The sequence below is a fragment of the Geospiza fortis genome, unplaced genomic scaffold, assembly GCF_000277835.1.
Source record: "Geospiza fortis unplaced genomic scaffold, GeoFor_1.0 scaffold285, whole genome shotgun sequence".
NCBI classification, from domain to species: domain Eukaryota; kingdom Metazoa; phylum Chordata; class Aves; order Passeriformes; family Thraupidae; genus Geospiza; species Geospiza fortis.
The window spans coordinates 19,214-41,398 of NW_005054403.1; the positions used below are offsets into that span (position 1 = coordinate 19,214).

The 22,185-nt window shown below is 36.0% G+C and overlaps 2 protein-coding genes across 2 annotated transcripts in view; both read left to right on the forward strand.

Annotated features, from left to right (window-relative positions):
- RPS6KA3 (ribosomal protein S6 kinase A3) overlaps nt 1–20,792 on the forward strand; it is a 37,916-nt gene extending 17,124 nt beyond the window's left edge. Inside the window, exons 8-19 of the mRNA XM_005426145.3 lie at nt 1,226–1,314; nt 1,580–1,644; nt 1,739–1,841; nt 2,025–2,149; nt 3,903–4,028; nt 5,477–5,566; nt 9,921–10,079; nt 13,166–13,327; nt 13,520–13,596; nt 14,664–14,781; nt 15,461–15,601; nt 16,726–20,792. Of these exons, the coding sequence (XP_005426202.3) occupies nt 1,226–1,314; nt 1,580–1,644; nt 1,739–1,841; nt 2,025–2,149; nt 3,903–4,028; nt 5,477–5,566; nt 9,921–10,079; nt 13,166–13,327; nt 13,520–13,596; nt 14,664–14,781; nt 15,461–15,601; nt 16,726–16,848 (1,378 nt within the window). The 3' untranslated portion in view covers nt 16,849–20,792. The remainder of the gene's footprint in view (nt 1–1,225; nt 1,315–1,579; nt 1,645–1,738; nt 1,842–2,024; nt 2,150–3,902; nt 4,029–5,476; nt 5,567–9,920; nt 10,080–13,165; nt 13,328–13,519; nt 13,597–14,663; nt 14,782–15,460; nt 15,602–16,725) is intronic.
- A 623-nt stretch (nt 20,793–21,415) lies between these two features.
- EIF1AX (eukaryotic translation initiation factor 1A X-linked) overlaps nt 21,416–22,185 on the forward strand; it is a 9,793-nt gene continuing 9,023 nt past the window's right edge. The window contains exons 1-2 of the mRNA XM_031061200.1: nt 21,416–21,448; nt 21,974–22,049. Of these exons, the coding sequence (XP_030917060.1) occupies nt 21,416–21,448; nt 21,974–22,049 (109 nt within the window). The remainder of the gene's footprint in view (nt 21,449–21,973; nt 22,050–22,185) is intronic.

The window sequence follows — 22,185 nt, forward strand, 5'->3', positions numbered from 1 at the left end:
CATGTAGTTACATAATATAGGAACTCTGAGGACCTGGTAATTGCCTTTCCTTCTCCTCTGTCATGTGCCTGAGGCAGGATTTTGTGAAAGGTGGTGGTGCATGGCAGTGAGGAAGAGCTGGATGGCCCACTGTCCATTCCTCCCCTCCACTGGTGGCCTTCATCTGTCTGTAGTATGTTATTGAAGAGTCCAAAGAAGCCAATGTTTTTCAGATTTTCCTCCTCCCTGCCTTAGCTTTTTTAATGCTGAAAGGAATGGAAAATTTACTAAGTTCTAGTTTGAAAGTAATGAATAGTGGATCAGTGGCAAGCATCTATGCATTTACACAAGTGATACAGAGGTGAATATCTACAAATACCTGGAATACAAGACAAATCAAGTTCTGATTGAAACACAGAGCTTGTGTCATGGACAGTTACAGAAAAATACAAGCTACAGGTTGAATTAGTGATGGAAAGGAGGAAATCATATCCCTCTTTCCCATTATCATAGTTACAAGAAAAAGTAAGACCTAGTAACAGTGAGAGAATGAAGGCTCAACATTAAATGGCAAGGAAGAAAATATGACAAAGATTACAAAACAAAATGAAATTAAAGTACAAAAATTTAAATCTAAAAATTCAAGGCTGGCAAATTGTAAAAGTATTATTTGAAATAGACTGGGGAGGGGAGCAAAAAGGAAAAGAGGAGTGGGGGTTTATTGTTTGATTTTTTGGGGTTTTTTTTACCAGCTAATCCTGCAAGATCTGTCCTACCTTAATTGAATTTCTGTATTCTAGTTTGTTTCCTGGATCATCTTGGTGTGTGTCATAGTGTGGTACTTTCCTTAGTCCTTCTATTAGATAACTATCAGAATGCTTTGTTTAGTGTCATTTGCAAGTAACTGGACCTATAAGTGGATCAAAGCATATTATGAAAATTTACAAGTTTATAATCTGATGTTCTCTAGCTATTCTTCTCTACATGTTTTTCCACCTTTTCCTCCACTTAAGTTCCTGAGTCATTGCTGAAAATACTATACTACTTTAAAAAAATATATATATAAAACCCAAACATGTTTACATGACTGACAGCACTTTTGCTCTGTGTCTGATGTCTGAAGGCAATTTCTCAGTGATGCTACTTCATTTATTATGGACTTGTTGAATGGCAAAGGACAGGGGAAATGCAGAGTTAATGCTTGCCTAGATATGTTTGTATGCTATTAATTATTTTTATTCTCTAGGGCCAAACTTGGAATGCCCCAGTTCTTGAGTCTTGAAGCACAGAGCCTCCTGCGAATGCTCTTCAAAAGAAACCCAGCAAACAGATTAGGTAAAGTTTTTAGCAGAATATTTTAAATTTGATCATAATATTCATAACATCAGTGATCATTAAACTGACTAAAATTTTGTTTCCTGTGTAAAATGGACTTTAAAGGAAGAATGTTGTTTGCCCTTCAAGTGATCACCAAAGTATTATCATTTCTGCTAGTCATACAGCTAAAATTAATGCAGAAGGAATAAGAAATAAAATTTTGCTTACCATTCCTTTGACCAAGAATAAAATAATTCATAGACGTTTTTCTTCCTTATAAAAGGAGCAGGTCCAGATGGAGTAGAAGAAATTAAGAGGCATGCATTCTTTTCCAAAATAGATTGGAATGTGAGTATCTAATTAAAAATCAAGTAAATTTCTTGGTTAAGTCTTTTATGGTATCATATAATTTTTCCACTTACAATTTGTTCATTCTCTTCAGAAATTGTACCGGAGAGAAATTCATCCTCCTTTTAAACCTGCAACTGGCAGACCTGAAGATACATTTTATTTTGACCCTGAATTTACAGCAAAAACTCCAAAAGGTAAAGAGATATGAATGAGAGAATTTACATATTCAAAAGATTGAATTTGAATTTTAGGTTTTTTCATTCAAATTTTGATAGAAATTGTTGTTTTCATAAATTCAAGGTGCTACCAAAATTTCAGTACTTAATCTCATATCTACACGTGAAAGAATCTGCTTGTAAGGATGATGTATTTTTCAGATTCACCAGGTATTCCACCCAGTGCTAATGCACATCAGCTTTTTCGGGGATTTAGCTTTGTAGCTATTGCATCAGATGATGAAAGCCAAGCAATGCAGACAGTTGGAGTGCATTCAATTGTCCAGGTGAGTACATCTAATAAAAAAAAATAACAGTGCTGTCTCTTGGTGGATGGATTGTTTTCTTGCCACAGAATGAAGTGTCAGTACAAAATCATTGTCAGCTTTTAGACAAGAAAAGTAAAGATCGGATTATTTCATCCAAACAAAATCTCTGAAGGTACAGGACCTGTATAATTACTGAGCAGCTACAGGTTCAAACAGGCTTTTAAATGAAAACCTTATACCATCTGTGCTGTATTAACTCTTTAATGTCAAGCCATAATTATAAGGTGGAGTAGAATAACAGATATATTGATTTACTGGATTTTTCCCCATACATGAAAATGTCACTTGACTCCTGCAATGCAGTAGTAGGAGGCACTGGACTATGACTGTGAATTGTATCTGGATGTTCTGGACTGCTGGAATCCGTAGCCCAGGATATATTCTGTCGCTCCTAAGCCACTTGAAGTTAGTTAGCTAATCTCTGCTTTTTGTGACTGGTATCAGTGCATCTTACAAGTCAGTGTTACAGTGCACACTCAAGCTTTGGCTTCCTTGATGTGTTTGGATGACTCCAGTAGAGTCTCCTGTATTAATAATTGTGAGGTTGTCACCTGGAAGAGGAGACCTCTGTAAAAATTGTATTTCTACCTCCTCTGTCTTCTTTTAATAATTACTGAGTCATGAAAACCAACTCATGATCTAAATTGTGTTTAAAACTTCTTAATGTACAGGTAGGAATAAATTATTTGATTTATGATTGGAATTACTTGTATGATTTGGTTTATTTGTATTTTTCTGTGCACTGATATTTTGCAAATGTCTGAGAAAATGTTTTAAAACCCACAATTTATACAGAATGTGAACAGCCCTTGTATTTTGTTAACACTCTCATGTCTAGAATTGTCACAACATGCTTTTCTACATATTACAGTTTCATGTGTAATAATTTTTTTTAATATAACTAGATCCTTTTTATTCTCAAGAAGCTTTCTGATTTGATATGTGCATCAGAATTATTTCTGATCCTGGCATCTTGCTAGAAGTTTCTGAAAGCTTCTCTGTGCTGCTTTATTTCCACATAGTTTTGTAGATGGAATTATTGCTCTTTGTATATGGTTTCCTTCTCTTGTAAAGGTCTGTTTCTCTGCTGCCTTTCCTCTGTGCCCCTCAACAACTTCCTCACTCCTATTTCCTTTTTTCTATGCTGCAGGATACCCAGATGGTTTCCTGCAAATGCTTTGTATCCTTTGCACAAACTCCATACACTAGAACAACATTTCCTTCCCTTACAAGAGTGAGCACTTGTCCTCCTTTCAGCTTTTTATTTCTGTGAAAGGATTTTTGACTCACATTCCATGCAATTCCAGCCAATCTGATTCTATTCAGTACGTCTGAATTTTCCAGCTGCCATTCTGTCTATTCAGATAATAAAAACAGTGATACTTCTTTACCATTGTTGTATCACTATTTTATCTTGAAGTCTTCTGGTTTTCTTTGGTTTGGAGTTTCTATCTTTAAATTAGTTAAGCAGCAATCAGAAAAATAATGCCATCAGTTTCTAAAATAGTGTGCATTATTTATAGCATGTGTAATATATAACTTATCTTATACTAAGTTTGAACAGAAGGTAGTGGGGATTTAGACCACTTTGACCTAGTAGAGTCATCAGTTAAAATTTTAAGCAAATCAATAGGAATTTTTAAAAAGTTATTTTAATTTAAAAAACAGTTACATTAAGAATATTCATTAATTGATGATGTTATTTTGGTAGCAGTTGCACAGGAACAGCATTCAGTTTACTGATGGATATGAAGTAAAGGAAGATATTGGAGTTGGCTCTTATTCTGTCTGCAAGAGATGTATTCATAAAGCTTCAAACATGGAATATGCTGTAAAGGTAATTTTTTATAAACCACACTTTTCAGATTTTAGCATTGGGCATCTTTTATTTGCCAGAGAGAAACACAGAGATAAATTTTTTGAATTATAAACATATTTTATATGCAGCTGTAAAAGTAAATTCATAAATTCTCAAATGACTAAGGACTTCATAACAGTTTTCAGTCTGCTATAACTTCCAGAATAAACTTCAACTCTGTTTTGGCTTCCTGGTTTTCAGCAAGGTATTTAATGTTGTTTTTGTTATTCTGTAGGGCTTTCTAGCACTTCTGTTAAGGCATTAAATTCTCACTTGAAATCAGTAGATTTCCCAGAACTGCAATGATAAGGTTTTTTATCTTTCTGTGTAATAACCTGGGACCAAATGGTTACTATGAAAGCAAGAGTATGGATTAGCAGACTTTATAAGTGAAAAAATAAAAAGAGCAGTCTTTAAATCCTATTCTATGGGGCAGTTCTGTTTTTGAATTGTTGAACAGCTTAGTACTTAATTATGTAAAATTGAAAGATCCATTAAGTATGTAGATTGCCTCTTCTAAACCTACCAGTTTTAATCTGGTAGTTAAATACTTTATTTTATTCTGGTTCTGGCCAGGAACAGATTTGACTTGTGTCCTTTCAATTTGAAGTAATTTCTTGAAACTGCAAGAAGGTCCTGGCATAGCTGATAATTCAGCTATAACATTTGTTGTGAAGATTCACTTGCTTTTCTGTTGCCTCTGTTAGGGCATTTTTTTCCTCAAGGAATCTTGAAAAAAAGAATAAGGTACCAGTGTCTGATGTGTTAGCAGGGAATGGGTAGCAGTATGGGCATAAAGGTGAAGGGCTAACACAACAATGGAAGAGACATTATAGGAAATTCTGCAGTTCAGGAGAGGAAAAAAGTGAAAAGAACAAGAATACATTTAACTAGGGCAAAATGTTATTTTGCTTGTTTGAACAAGGTGAACTTGAGAGCCAGAGATTCAAATGGGCTTTTGTAGTGAATATGTTTGAATTAACTCTGAGAAATTTTTATTTTTTCTGGTTTTTTGGTTCTCTTTCTCTCCTGCTTTCTTTTGCTGCACCAAATGTTTGAGATTAGCATTGTGAAAATCAGTTGATTAGCATCATCCAGCCAGTATCTCGTGTTAAATTAGGAACTTCCCATTTTATTAAATAATGGATCACTGAAGTCTTATCTACTGAACAGCCTTGCATTATTTATCACAGCCAAAGAGGTTAGATCACTTATCCTCTGAAATCATTTTCAAAAGAATTTTTTTCATTTTTCCCAATATTTTTTGCTTTGTCTTGCTTTTCCAATTTAACAAACTTGGTTTTGGTTATAATTAATGCCTTTTGCAAGAATAAATACTGCTTAACTGTTGATGCTAATAAGCAAACCAAAGCATTACACTAGTTTCACAAAAAGAATTATGCCTATGTCTGTATGTGCTCTTACAGATTATTGACAAGAGTAAAAGAGATCCAACAGAAGAGATTGAAATCCTGCTGCGCTATGGACAGCATCCAAATATTATCACCCTGAAAGATGTAAGTAGTGTTTTAAAGACATCCTTTAGTGTATTACAGTTGTGAATAATTTCTAATTTGAGAGATGAGAAGCTACATAGTTTAGATTTATGGTCATGTTTTTCAGTATTTAAATATAAAACAATGCAATTTATTCAGTAGTATCTAGTTTTTTACTGGGATGTCTGTTTTCTTTTAAAGATGCATATATTGTGGTACAGCATTATTCTGAGTCAAATAATTTATTCTTCATAAGTCCTAGCATGAATAATTTATTTAATGTTGACTGTGTTTTTAAAGGATCAGGGAAGTTTTTTGATTGCTTAGTTAACTTTAAATCTGATGTCCCATACATTAATCAAAAGCAATTTTATTATATAACAAAGGACTTACTGTTAGCACAGTACCCAAAGTATTTTTCATGGACAGTAGCAAGCATTACTCAAGTAGTATTACTACAAGTAGTAGACAAAATCTTTCCATGTCCATGGTTTTCGCTGTTTTTTATCTTTATCTGGCCTCTGTATGAACACTATCTAGGTATTTTTTTCCTTGTATTATTTGCTCTGACCATGGAAACACTTTGTCTATAAAAAGCAAAGAACAACATAAGCTGGGAGGTAGAGGGTTTTCATAGGGAACAGTATATTCTGATGACCTAACTGAAAAAGAAAATTGTCTTTGTCTCCTTGGTTATTCATTAAAGAGGATTAAAAATTAAAAAGGCGTATGCTTAATGACTTTCTTAGACTGCAGGGAAATATTCTGGTCCCCCAAACCAAACCTCAGGCAAAACAGCAGACTATTTCCAGGAAGCTGAGCTCAGCTGAAAGGAGATTGTCAGACATTTGAAGCCATTAAAACAACAGCTCATAAGTACTGCGGAGATGAGCACTGGAGAACTCTGCATGAAGCTGATCTACTATAATCTGTCTTCACTTTATTGATATCATACTGTTTGGCCCTTTCTTGGACAGAGAAAATAAGATAGGTATTCAGTGAAGCCCACCAGGGAACTTATCTTATTGCAAGCAAGATTCCACAATTACAGTCCCACTTTCTGTTCTGTTTCATGTGGTTGGACAGTAAAGCTACCTGGAAAGAGCTGTGCTGAACAGAACCTGCCATCAGCATTCATGGTGCTTTTAGTGCTGCATGCTGGACTCATGTGTTACTTTAATTCATAACACAGCTTTTGTTATTTAAGCAGGAAGACAAACATGAGAATGTGAGCACTTAACCTGAACTTAAGCATGATGAATATTTTACATTGAGAACAGAAATCCAGGCAGTCTTAAACAGCTGCAATATATGCTGAATTATTTCACTTTGTAATTAATCTTTTATTATCATCAGTCAGCTTCCAGCAGGAACCATCTTTCATGCACAGCAACAGCAATTCACAAATAGGAGACTACCAAAAAAAAATGCCTTAAGCCCTCAAAGGGGGAAAGGCTGTAATTCTCACTCACTTCTGCTTCAAGATCAGCTCCCCAAGCAAGATTGTGGAAGGATGTAAAGAGATACAGAATTCATATGTAATAGAATCTTGTGTAAATCTGTAAGAATTTGGCATTAAGTTTTTCTTGTCCTAATACAGACCCATGGGGCAGATTGCTTGCATATCCCACATTATAGTGGTGTGCTATTACAGCTTTCAGAGAAGATAAGGAGAATTTTGCCTTCAGGTCTCAAACTCTAGAGCACCATTGTGTACGAAATTCTAGAGTACTATTGTAAAAATAAAACTCATCGTTGGTTTGCTCAATTTTTTATTTAGTTCCACATCAAAGCTTAAATGTTTCTAATCTGAAGTGCCAAAATAAAATACTTCAGCATTTAAGTGCCTGCTTTGGAAATTATTATTCTGCAAGAAATAATTTCTATCTTTTCTTCTATTTCAAGAAGAAATGCAGTAATATTTGAATTTTGCTTAAGATGGAAGTTTTCGTTCTTGTTCAGCCTTTTTATGTAATTTCATTCTGAAGGTGTTTGGATTGAAACAATGGATATTCAAGAGACCAAGTTCTTTCTGCAGTGCACAGTCCTCTGGGGTATTTCCTGCTGCTTGTTATCAGTGGTCTTTTTCAGTTACACAGTATATAAACAAAAGGAGCTATATTGTGCTAATTCAGATATCCTTCTTATCCAATATCCTGCCTCTGACAGAGGCCCTTAGTGCATGCCTAGGAAACACTGTAAGAAAGGAGGAAGCACACAGCTTCCAACAAAACATTACCTAGAAACTTCCTGTGCCAGACCATTATAAGTATTTTACCCTTTTTATGTAATAGTTACTGTTCTGTAACAGAACTTTTGTCCTGCTTTGAGTTATTTAAAGCATTGCCTGAAGAATCTTTTCAGAAATATTTTAGAAACCTGAACGCAAGATACCCAGTCTCCTGTCCAAGTGCTTATTTATGATTCCAAAATACCTCATAATATGTCTGTAAAATCTTACTTCCCTTGGCAAAAACCTTGATTTTTCTCCCTTGCATTATGTTTTGTTCATACGCCTACATCTGTTTCTCACTATAGTTTCTTCCATTTTACCTTGTAGAGCAAACATAATGACTGACCTGTGGCTTGTGCTCAGAGTTAATTTTAAAAAGTAGTGTCACATTTGTGATCTTAGCATGATACTCTGCATCTGTGAAGAAAACTTCAGCAGTATTTATTCAAAAACAACTTAAGTTAGTAATACCATTAGAGGATGGTAAAACAACTTAAGTTGGTAATACCATTGGTGCAAGGGGAATGGTTTGTTTGGGGTGAGTTATCTGTGGGATTTTTTGGCTGGCAGACAGGACCAGCAGATAAAATAGTTATCAAATGCAAATTTTGCTTGATTTCGGCAATACTGAAATGTGTATGCTCTGTCATGTCAAATGAAATAAGCTGATCTCCTCATGTTATACCAGGATTAGAGGAAGCATGCCTATCAAAAAAAAATCCAGTTTAGTATCTAGAATTAGAGTTAGATAATTCTGCTTTTGAATACTGTGTTGTATTTGAAGTCTTAATACAAACACATACAGGTGCTCAGCTATTTCATGGGGGAAAAATTTCTGTTAAATGAGAACACAGAAACCCATCATGTCTTCCTCTCCTTAAGATCATAAGCTTGTAATGACCACGGAATTATTTAGCATTCTTTTTTTTTTAATTTGCTGAGAAAATAAATCCTTTTAATATCGTTAGGAGAACAGAAATTTTGATGCTTAGAACTTCATTAGCAACTTTTTCCCGGGTAGCTTAAGACTAGGCAATTGGGATAAAAACCTCTTTTTTATTCTTATTTTCTGTTACTTAGCTGATATCTATTCCTAAATGTATTTTACTATAATTTCAATAATTGTTTCTACTTAAACACAACGGTTTTTTTATTTCACACATTTTAGTGAAAATAACAATTGCAACATCCCCATAAAAGTATGTTGAAACAATTAAAGGAAACAGTCTGTAAAAGATTTCACTAAAGCAGGAATTGTTTCTGGATTAAGTTAGAACTCCCAGGCCAGGTTGGATGGGGCTTTGAGCAATCTGGTCTAGTGAAACATGCTCCTGCCTATAGAAGAAGGCTGGGACTGGATGATCATTAAGGGCACTTTTAGCCTAAGCCATTCTATGATTCTGTGGAAGTGGAACTGAAATGAAATGCTGAAGTGTAAGTACCTTAAAGTGGGCTTTGGTATCACTCAGTCTGTAGTGCCCTCTGGTGAGAATGTAAAGAATTCTCAAATGCTTCCCTGGATGATAAAATCCATGCAAAAATTGAGCCATTTTCCATGACTAGAAGTAAGGGATAAAATATGCATATTTTAATACTTTTAGACTTGGGCATTGGCTTTATGTGCAGAGTAATGTATAAGTTCTAGGTGTTTTTCCCTGTTCATAGAGGCTATTTGAGATAAATTTGATTATTTTTTTTCTTTTTTTTTTTGTGTCTGACTGTTGGAATGATCTCTGTTTATATTTTTAATTTGGTGCAATAATTGCTATTGAACTGGCTCTGGTTTTGCCTTAATTAGACTAGTTTCCATTTTTTACTACTTAATTTCTCATGTCTGGTTTCCTTTGTTGTAGTGAACCTGTATGGGGGAAACTACCTGTTATTTATCCTTTAATCTTTAAGCACTTTCATGCCAGTATTTCTATGTTATTTTGGTACAGCATTGCCTTTTTGTGACAGTTTTGTTTTCACTTCTGAAGATGAACAACATTTGGATATTGTATGGGTTATGAAATCAGGGGAAAACAATTAAAGAAAACAATTGAAGAAAACAGCTTGTGGACACACACTATCTCTGTGTGCTTTACAGAAGACAGCAGAGAATAAATATTTTGAAGTTTAAATTTTTATGTATTTTTGCAGGTGTATGATGATGGAAAATATGTGTATGTAGTAACAGAACTTATGAAAGGAGGAGAACTGCTGGATAAAATTCTTAGGCAAAAATTTTTCTCAGAACGAGAAGCTAGTGCTGTTCTGTTCACAATAACAAAAACGGTTGAATATCTCCACACACAAGGGGTAAGTTTTCATCTCAGACAAAATGTTTTTAGCTATTGATATTCTTCTCTTTCAGAAGCATAAACTTGTATCTTGATACATTCTTCTGTGTGGTAATTAAGTAGTTTTTGGTAAACAATTACATTGCAGCCAGAATTTGTGTTGAAATCAAAACTTTCCTTATCAGCTCTGTATGTGTTCAGATAACTGAGATGATGCAACTGTTTCTGTTGTTCTTTATGCAGTCTGTCAGCAGTTCTGTGGAATATGCAGATAATTACTAACAGAGAGGATATGAGGGAAAGAAAGTCCAAGAAGAAGTGCTAGGACCAGTGTTGCTGTATAGCTATGGGACCTAAGGCAACTTCAGTCTTGTCCTGTGATATACCCTTAAAAATTATTTTCCACCTGTCATACTTGTAACTCCTTTGACTTCTTGGTTTTGAAGAACATGGTTTATGACTTGTAACTCTGGTGCCATAGGGTCAGGAACTTGCAGGAGACAGAAAATTAACACTTTGGGAAATTAGTTTGGAGACAGAGGAAGTAGTTCAAATAAAGAGAAGGACAGTGTGATAATTGCATGGCAAGAAAGATAAGTTGTGTTGCATTTTTAAGTAAACAAGAAAAAGGGGATGGAGAAAAAGCAGAAAATAAGGGTCCAAGGAAAAAGTTAAGCTGCTAATACATGATGTTGTTACCCAAGAAAAGATGCTTTTTGGAATATGTAGTATTCAAATTATTTTAAATAACAAAGAATTCAGTACACACTGTCGTGGCTGGAAGCTATTATTTCAGAAAACTTATGATCAAAGTTATCTGGTATCTCATTCATCACTCCAGTCACTTTCTCCTGTGTGTGGTTTGGTTTTTTGAGCCTGTGTGCACAGATTATAGTCCTTGGCCAGCAGCACCCATGGGAATTATGATCAAACCTTGATACCTCTATATGGAAATACAGATAATAGAATAACAAATCATAACTTGGTTCATTCTTGCCACATGTGGCTAAAAGATGCCCAGAGTCCTTGCATCAAGTAAGGGATTTTAGGGATTTTAGTTTCTTTGCTGTAGATATCCATAAATATTGGCATTTTAATTTGTATTACACCACACTCACTTTGGAACGTTTGCTTTTGTAAATTTTCAAGTGTTACATTAAGTACACCTCCACAGGAAAGCTGGCCACATATGTAAATAGTGGGCACTTCAGTAGTCTAATTCTTTTTTGGAAGAGACCCTCATATCTTCAGTGAATTTTCCTGTTGAAACTCCTTTGGACACTGGAGGAGCTTATTTGAATATGATGTTAGGTAATATCTGGTTTGACAGTCTCTGCATCTGTGTGAAGTCTCCACAACCCTTCCAGGAAGAGTTTCCTCATGGACACTTACCTTTGGGAAAACAGTTTAAGATCAGAAGGTGTTTCACTTATTCTTTGACATAAACATTTTGGTTGCTTAGGAAGTAGTGTTTTAATTTGAGCTGCCCTGTTACACTTACTTGTCCTCCTACTTGAGCCTTGCTTCCCCATCCTCCAAAAAAAGCATACAGCTCAAGCAGACTGTTCTAGAAACTGCCAAATCCTCAGCTCTGTGCTGCTTCCATTGCTTACTTCTTCCTTTCTATCCCTTTTAGAATCTCTTTCAAAAATCCCCCAGAACATCAACAAGACTAAAACTGGGGGTTTTTGTTATTTGCCTTATAGAGCAGTAAAGGTTGTTTCACTTTTTATTAGGGAAAAAAGGTAAAAACTAAGGGCAATCAGGAACTGATTCTCTCATACACTGACATCTCAAGCTGGGATGTTCCCCTTAACACCTACTGTTCCAAGTCAAATTCTTTCATATCATTTGTATATTTCAGCTTACAAGGTGCTTATTTCCATAATTTTAGGTACTTGGTTTGTTAAATCTGAGAATTTCATGGGATTTGCATGCTGTAGAAGTCTCTGCTAAATAGACTTAATGTGTTAAATAGCTTTGCAATGTGCATGACCCTCTGCACTCTTACCCCTCGGTCTCATACTGCTTTCCTGAAACCCTGCTAGGTTTGGATGAGTGTTGAGCTTCTGATTTCTAGGCATCACTTACTTGCAGAAGTCTGGGGGTATCTTTTTGTTCTGATGTGATTATGAAATATTTCACAATCTCTTATCTTTCAATTTAACCATGAAAAGCTGTGTTTAATATTAATGAAACACATAGCACAACAAGGAAGATAAAGGCCCTCATGTTCTGCTTCAATATTTAAAGGAGGACGCTTAGATCCACTCTGCTGTCTTACAGTGGTATATACCTTCTCCTTTAGAGAGCAAAGTCTCTGGAGGCTAACTAGTCTTTTGAAGAAAATATAGCAGATCATCTGATTTTGAAGACTGTCCCTGTGCATTCCAGGTTTTGTTAAGGCTTGTTATAACATAGCTTCAAATTCTGCCAGAATGTTGGCAGCTTCTCCAGTATTGTCAAGCATTTTACATCTCGAGCCCCTGCAAAAGCAGACACTTGGGAACCAGTACAGGCTTTTTTGATACTTGGAGAATACCTCTTTGATACTTCGTTGGGGTTTTTTTATTATTATTATTATTATTAAAATTCCTTCTTAATCAGGCTTTAAGTGTTTTTCTGAGATTAATTCAGACTGTCTGAATGAAGGGAATGGAATACAGAGTTACTCCATTAATAACTAGTCTGTTACATAGCAAGGTGGCGCACATCAGCAGCGATGGGCATCCCTGACTCCAAAAGATATTAGAAACCAAAGGTTTCTGATTTAAAGAGCCTGGTAGTTATGCATGTTAAAAAAGAAATACATTATTCAACCATTAGAAGAGACATCTGGAACTGTCTGCACAAATAAATTAGGGTGGCAGAGATGTCTGGAGGGGGTTTTACAGTTAAGAGTTTCCAAATTAGAATTTGTGTGCTCCAGACACCATGGAGCATCAAAACACTGCAGCTGATGGTGGAAGCTGGAACACTGGAAACTGAGCACACTGATGGGAGACTTAATTTTAAGTAGCAGAATTGCCAATTAAAATAAAAAGCTTTTCATGTGTTTAACTTATTGTATTTAATGGTTTCTTTTCTTTTTTTTTTTTTTTTTAGGTTGTTCACAGAGACCTGAAGCCTAGCAATATTCTTTATGTTGATGAATCTGGTAATCCAGAATCAATTCGAATTTGTGACTTTGGCTTTGCAAAACAACTGCGAGCCGAAAATGGTCTCCTGATGACTCCATGTTACACAGCAAATTTTGTTGCACCAGAGGTAAAACCCAGGATAGTTTATATGCCTTGATATATTTTACTGGGATTTTTTTGCTAGATTGTTTTGTTGTTGTTCTTGTGTAACAAGTAGAATCACTCTGTAAACAGCAAAGATTTGAAATTTTACTGGTTTTATAGCATATTAAAAGCATTTCTAAGCATTTTTTTCAGAAAAAATATTTGTCTCCCTCAGGTTTTAAAGAGGCAAGGTTATGATGCCGCGTGTGACATATGGAGCCTTGGTGTTCTACTTTATACCATGCTCACTGGGTAAGGGTGATGGTGATTTTAATTTGCTTTGCTGTAGAATACCAAACCAATGCAAACAAAACCAGTAATAAATGTTGGCCCACTGTTGCAGATGTTTCTGTTAAAGCACTGATTAATCTCATCTTTGGGGTTGAGAATATGCTTTGCCTTTAGTAAAATTTTCAGGGACTGATGTGAAAAAATATTTGCTTCTAATGTCTCCTCTATTTTAGGGTTTTAATTTCTGCTTAAAGGGATATTGCACTAAGAACTTACTGTTTCATGTGAAAATTAAAAGACAGATTAAGCAGCATATATATTGAAGAAAATGTATGTTGCAAATACAATTGCAATGCATTAAAGCGTGTTTGTGTGCAAAATCCAGCCACTGAATGTTTGAAGTGATGCAGTTAGAATATAATAAATGCAATAGAAAGGCATTTGTATATGCAACAGAAATTAATTGTATAAAAGCTTATAAGGAATTCAACTACAGTACCAGAAGTTCAAAATAAAATCTATTTAGCAGATGCAATAGCAACTATTTATTTATGCTAGGTTATTCAGATTGCCACTTTGATAAAGAGTTAACATCATCAAAGTTTTTCATATTTTAAAATAAATTACAAACATACTTGATTTTAAGTGTATCTCTTTTTTGGCTGGGGGCATTCTGATAGCAAGAGTATATATAGTCAAGCAAGGAAAACTGGTGCACCTTTCTTCCTGTGGCATTAAACCAGCATTTATTCTTTCTCAGATATTTAGATTTACAACAGAATGGATTGGTTTAGTACTTCACTAGAATATGAAAGGTTAAGGAATACTTTCTGTAATTCAGGAACCACCAGTATTTGAACTGCTATATGAAAAAATCTGCTTTTCAGACCAGATACAGAGGAAATACGAGCAATAAGAACAGATCTACAGTCAGTGCCATGTATTTTCACATGTTAAGAATAAATTCTTTTTACAGCTGTTTGACTATTTGTTGCCTATAATTATGTTGAACTTGCAATCAGATTTATAATACTTATTGAGACCCAGGTTATGGAAGTTGCTAACATTGAATTTGTTTGGTTAAATAGCTACACTCCTTTTGCAAATGGTCCTGATGACACCCCAGAGGAGATTTTGGCCCGAATAGGAAGTGGAAAGTTCTCCCTCAGTGGTGGTTATTGGAACAGTGTTTCAGACACAGCTAAGGCAAGTATATTTGCTTTTTCTCTTGGGGGATCAGGGATGGATTGCAATGTAACACTGTTGATTGTAATGTATATGTTGTATCAGAGATGATTGGCTAAGTTCCACCCATTGTTATATTAAAACACTGATCTAATCCCTTATGTGCCTAGAATTTTGTTTCCTGTTTTTGATCTGTTCATGTTTCAGCAGTCACTTGCATGTAGGAGTAAAGAACAGGTGTGACTTACACTGTAGCAGTTAACAGCTGTCCTTAGAAATTTTGTGTGTTCTGTCAGTATTCACACACAGAGTTATCCATGGTGAGAAGTGCTTTGATAAAACTTCATGTGGAACCATGACATTGAAAAATCATACAGGTAGTCTAAATCATGCTAATGTAAACTAACGAAGTATTACATTTTTGAGAATTCTATTTTTGACAGCAAATAGACTCTGAACTTCAGTGTGCAATATCCTCTATGCCCCTTCTATATGGATGCTTAAAATGCTAAAATTTTCTGTGTTTAATTGGATACCTTCCTTTTGTGTTACACTGTTAGCATTGCTGGGTGGTTTTTCATTTGTTTTAAACGGACATGATGAACATATTTTTATACCTCTAGAATCTTTTATAGTTTGAACTATTAATCTGTTTTAAAGTTGAAATTCTGCTGTTATTTCCATTGACCTTTGTTGACAGGACCTTGTTTCAAAAATGCTTCATGTTGACCCTCATCAAAGACTGACTGCAGCCCAAGTTCTCAGCCACCCCTGGATAGTTCACTGTGACCAGTTGCCTCAATACCAGTTGAACAGGCAGGATGCTCCCCATTTAGTGAAGGTAAGTAGATATTTTTTCAGCTTGCTGTTTAGCCAAAATCAGTGTAAACAAAAGGAGTTTTGTTTTTAAGATTTGGGGTAGCATATGTATCTTCTAAATACTGTGAAAAAGTTGTTACAAGTGGATGTTGCACTAAGCCATAAAATGAACTAGGAATATGTAATAGGATTTAATGTGAAACCACTTACAGATGATCATCTAATTATTAAAAAATAATGTTCTTGTGTTTGAAATCTATTGGGCCCAATCTGTTGGGCTTACTTACACTACTGGAAGGCTTAAGTGCTTTTAGAAACCAACTTAAATCATTCTTCTCCAAGTGAAAAATGTCTGATGACTATAGAGGAGCTGTAAAATCGTTTGCTAACTTTACAGTTTCAGAGGAGAGTACTTGCCACTAACTGAAGGAAAAGAGAATACTTTGTGATCGCAGTAAAAGCTGAAGTCAAAAGGGCAGTGTTAATTACTATAGTATCACTTCTGCACTGTGTCTGAAACAACCTGGAACTTTTTCACTTTAAATAAGCAGAGGAAAATAAAAAATAATTGAATTCTACTTCTTTGTATTCAACCTTGTTTTCAGTCCTACTTTCAAGAATCTCTTGTGCAACTTAAAAGGGGTCTGAAGAATATAATTAACACTCTCCATGAGTCAGCTATTAAAAAGTTCTAGCATCCAAAATACAAGTGGGAAGTGGGGGACTTCTATCCCTCAGCTCACAACTTTCTAAATTTTTTAAAAATTAATTTTATGTGCTGAATACTGTGGGTGATTTTTAAATATTTTGTTGGAAACTGAAATGGTTATGTAAGTGATAGGCAGAGACAGTCTACCAATGGAATTTCATTCCCCAGCTCTTTCACACAACATAGTGATAGAACTTGGCAAAGTAGCTTATACCTTCTGGGTTTGACTGTAAGCAATGTAAAACTATTTATTACCCTAAAAACCCTCACTCCGAGCACTGCTAGGACTTGAGTAATGCAGTAGTATGTTTCTGTTTTGTAGATTAAAATAGACTGAAAGTTGAAACCTGTTCAGAGTTTCTGGCATTTAGCACTGCTGTAGTGTGTGCATCAGTCACAATGTACTCTTACTGTTCTTTTCCCCTCTCCCCCCACAGGGTGCAATGGCAGCAACTTACTCTGCTTTGAATCGTAATCAGTCACCAGTTTTGGAGCCAGTTGGCCGTTCTACTCTTGCTCAGAGGAGAGGTATTAAAAAAATTACCTCAACAGCCCTGTGAAATGACCTCAACCGGACACTTGGTACCATGGCATAAGATGATAGCACAAATCATGGCGACAGGTAGCACATATGTGACAGATACCTGCAAGCACACTCTGTCCCAGCTGGTACCTATAATGCTGCTGCTCCTGCTGCTGCTACTGCTTTCATCTACTCTCGCTTTAAACTGTTGATGGCAAGTTACTGATCTTACTGGAGCTGCAAATGGAGTGACAAGTGGAGACAGTGAAAATTACCATGTTCGCAACTGAGTAAACCAGAAGAATTACAAATGCCACCTCTGTCAAAAATACACTGAATAAAGCACTCTGCACCACATAGCATTATTTTTATAAGGAATATTTTTTTTGTCCCCTAAAATATTCTTTGTTACAGGTCGAGATGGACAGTTTATGTTAAGCACTTAGCTTAAACAATCTGTTTATATTAGCACTATACATTGTGCCATCCAACATTTTGTATGTTTTTGTAAACAGTTCACAAGCAGTACATTTCTGTGCTGTTTTCTTTAATGTATACATGCCTTGTTTCACTTAGATATTATTAATCATTATGACAAGTAAGTCTGATTAAACAGTTCACCTGGATTAATCAGTGTTGTTGGACAGCTCTAAAAGAAGCCTGACTGTTAAACAGCTATTGAATGTAATACTATGGATAAGTAGTTTTCCTTGCCTATGTCTTTTCTACATTTCTGTGTTTTTGATGCCACATGTCACGTTATAAAATGTAAACAATGAATCTCTCACCATACTATATATCCTATAGGTAATGTTACCCAGAGAAAAGATAACTTGCTCCATATCTCACTGTCTTTGTTACCCCTCCCCTCCCTTTTAGTCTCTCCCATCTAATCTCTGGACTCAGGAATTATTGCTAAATACTTTCTGATAGAGGACATTTCTATATGGTTTATTCTTATAACCCATTGTTAATATTTTATCTGTATTCTATGACTTTTGTTTAAGCTGCAAAGGAATTGTTCAGTGAATGAATGTTGGCATTATAGAACAAAGGCAACATTTGAAGATAAAGCAAAACGTATTGCTCACTAATAAGCAGCAGCCTGCGAAGAGTAGATTTAACCTGCATTCATTGCAGTTGCAAAACTGTTGGATCTAATGTTCTGTCAGTTACTTTCTGATAATTTTAATTGACTTCAAAAGCAAAATGAGGGACAGGACATAAAGATCTGTTTGGTTAGAAAAGGGTTATTCTAATTTACCATGAAAATAGTGTCATCCCAGACAGGTAAGATGAAGCCATTCAAAGGGAACATTCTCACTTTTCCACAGATGGAGGTGAGTTGGTAATGAGGATGGAAGACTCACTTTAAATACTGGTATAAACTTTTAATATTCTTGGCCTCTTGGTATCTAAAGTAATTAAAGGCCCATCTTGATGGCTTGTCTTGAGAAGATGAAATTTCCCAAATGAGAAGGGCACTGGAATGTGTTTGAATACCGTGAGTGTTCCATTCCACCAAAATTACAGGCTGTGTAAAGTCCTTCCAGATATGAAATGACTGTTAGGAATTCTAGCTTTAATAAAATACGGATCTGGGTGAATGGCTGTTGGTGAACAGTGCAATTTTGTGTTTTGCATAAGGTATTTTCTTGGCTTAGTGGAATTAACTTTCTTTTATGGTGATTAATTGGCCTATTTCCCTGAAATCATCAATGATTTGTTGAAAGGAACAATCATTTTTATGACACCACAGATTTGCTCGGGATGGGAGTGTTTCTTCTGCCAGAATTTTTGAGTTCCTTGGGGAAGCTTCCTTTGCTAGATCTGCAAAGGATCCTGCTTTTATTGCCCTTAAAATTTTGCTAAATATTTAATCCATGATATAATTGTGAAGAAAATGGTTTTATAAACAAGGATTCTTAAATTAGCCTAGCTCTCAGAAGTTTGAAAACACAGCTCTTCTCAAGCAAACAGTATTTTTCCCTTACTTGGTGCTCTAACATTGAAGTTCCCCTTAGCTGTACAAATGCATCTACCCTTCCTTCAAGAAATATTTTTAAGTAGAGGCAGAAAAAGGCCATCTTTATTTTTTTTTTGACAGTGTCAGCAGTTCCAGAGGAATTTAGTAAAACCTTACTTCTCAAGAAATGTATTTTTCAGCTCTGTGAGCAATTTTAAATCCAGCTTCTCAAAATCTTGAAACTGTACTTTCTGCTGGCTTTCAAGGTGTTAATTAGAAGATTGTCATATCTAGTCAACCAAATTATTTAAATGCTGTTGAAATAAAAGGATGGCAGTACTTGCCAGTGTGTCAGTAATAACATTTCACTTCAGGAAGGAGTTCCTACTCTGTTCAGTGTGTGTATATAGGTACCTGGCAAAGAACAGACCAAAAAGAGGAAGCGTTAAGCTGCCTCACTATTGGCAATATCCATATTAAAATAATATAAAAATACTTTCAGTAGTTTTATTGTAGACTTATTTTGTGGTCCTCAAGCTCATTAACCAAATAGTGAAGCAAAGTCAACTCCTGCATTTTATGTATCTACACTCTCGAGCTGTTAATTTAGTCTAGACTTTACAAGTGTTGCTATTAAGTTATGTACATATATCAGCAGAGGATGAACATTTTAAATTGTAGCAAAACAGGAAAATTTAGCACACCCTAAGCTGAATGTGTTGAAGTCTAGATCCACTATATTTTGAAGTTGCTTTCTAAACCAAGATATAAAGGGCCTGCCTAATCAGGGAGGTGTATTTTACAGCCAGGCATGGTTTATGTACCTTACTTCCTGGTTTGGATCCATGTTTGTGACTTCCACTTTTTTCTTTATGTTTTTATAGCTGCAGTTTTTATAACCTGTAAAGAAATCCACATAATGCTTCTCTGAGTCTCAGCACTTTTCTGTTAGAATGTGAGTTTATGACACACTGTGTACATGCATTGCTGGACTGCTGCTTGGTCTGCAAAGCATAGCAAGTGACTCAGAGAGTCATGGAGGATAAAAAAAGAGAATGCAGATACAGGTGAATTTTTCTATGTGTTGACCATGGTTTGTTTTTAATTTTTTTAGTGTGAAATTACCATTTACTGTGCTTGAGAGCATGAGGGAACAGAGGGAAGTGGCAATACCCATTAAATGCCATCTATGTCCAGTAATGGCAAAGTTCTGTTTTCATAATCACTATAACATTGAGTAAAATTTAAAAGGAGTTTTTCAAGAAAATAGTTCAAACTTTTTTCTGAAGAGACAAGGCCATAAGAAAATAGATTTACGTGTCTGGGATTTGTGTGTGTGTGTGTGTTTTGCTTTTGTAAATGTGGTGTTACCAACTAAAGCTGTGCTTTTCTATTACTGGAAGGAAAGGATTCAAAGTTTGCTGGCCCTTACTAAGCAGCAGTGGTTAATAGATGAATTTTCACTTATGGAAATGATGTAAATGATTAGCTTTATCTTGATACTCTTGACCTAATCAAAGGGAAGGTGTACTTATGAGGGATGTAATTATTTTGCAACCTAGTTGGGGGGGAAGTCTACTTAAACAATTTTTAAAAAATTACAAAATCACAGATAAAATATTTTTCTACGATTCTATACAATCATACTTTATACTAGTTTTCTCAGCATGGCATGTAAGTGAGTCTAAGGTACTGTTCCAGAAAATCAGTGGTATTGTACCTTGTTCTAGACCATTACAATAGCATCTGTTAGATGCTTGGCACTGCTGTCATAGAATGAAATGCTAGTTAAAAAAAAATTAATTGTACTGAATACTTTAAATGATTGTTTTATTCAGAGTCTGATCTAAGAGATGTTCCAATCATGCTATTAATGTGTAATTAAAACTGTTCCAGATGTAACTATGAACAGTTTTGGAAAGTATCATTGCTTGTTTTCCTGTCTAATGGCAGGTTTTGTAGTCTTCAAAAGAAATTGAAATTTCTACTATGAATAAACTTTGAAACATCTTAAAGGGTTGTTTTGTGTAATCATTTGTTCTGACCAGTTACAAAAGTCATTGCTTGTTCATCACTAACTCTGAACTACCTTCACAGCACATGGAGCGTGCTTTGCCAGCCAGAAAGGGTTTGTAAAAAGCAAGTGTCCTGACATTGCAGCACGTTGAGGAAGGTAAACATGGAGACAAAGGAAAAACTCCTGTTCAGCTGGTGCTTATAGACCTGATCAAACGTACAACAAGACCACAGTGCAAGGATATTGCATTTAAAGATCCTGTCAGATTCCAGTCAGCTCTGAAGTACCACTTAATGGGAGGCTGCTAAATAACACTTGCAATGCCTGCATTGCTCTGGACACTGAAAATATGGGCATGTTGGATAATTAATGCACTTTGTAAACATTTGAAACATAATAGTATATGCAGAAGCACTCCATAAACAACAGGCCTATGTTTTAGCAGCTCATACAACTTGAAAGCTTACAGCTGTGATTCTTTTTAACCTTGCAACCTGGAAAAGATGAGATTTTTCAAAGGTTGCATAGTGTACAAAACATTGCCGTAATTGTGACAGAGGATTTGTGAGGAATGTTGCCAGAGGTTTTGCTAAGTGTACCAGAAGAAAGGCATCAGGTAACATGGAGAGGTTTGGTAATGGATATGGGGCAAGGGTACTGTGATTTCCTCAGTAAAATTCATACCTGGGATCAGAGGTGTACATAGCTGTGGCACTTTGTTAACACAAGACTTTATGCTGCCTATCTAAAAACATTTTTTTATTTATTTACAAGTAAACTGGATCTTTTGTAAACGTCCAGAAACTGCAAAGGCAGAAAGGGGGGCTGGTATACCACAGCTCCTGCAGTCCTCCTTCCTCACCTTCGTACCCTCTGATTTACAGAATCATAGAATAGTTTGGGTTGGAGTGGAGCTTGAAAATCATCTGAATCCAATCCCCTGCCGTGGCAGGGACACCTCCCAGCAGAGCAGGTGCTCGGGGCCTCATCCAGCCTTGCCCTGAGCACCTCCGGCGATGGAGCACCCACAGCTTCTCTGTGCCAATGCCTCACCACCCGCACAGTAAAGAATTTCTTCGAAATGTCTCATCTAAACCTACTCTCTTAATTTGAACCCACTCCTCCTTGTTCCGTCACTACGAACGCCTGTAAATAGTCTTGCCCCATCTTTCCTGGCAGGTACTGCATGTACTGGAAGGAGTTATCCCTAACACCGCTGCCCCCGAGAACTGTGCGGTGTCCCGGGGCTGCCTGGGTGCGCACTGCCCGCTCCTCCTGCTCCTTTTCCTTGCACTCCAGCACAGAACGCCCGGCAGTGCCCAGGCGGGGCCGTTCCCGGGGCCCTTCCCGGGGCCGTTCGCGGGACTGGGACGGGGAGCGGGCCCTGGGCG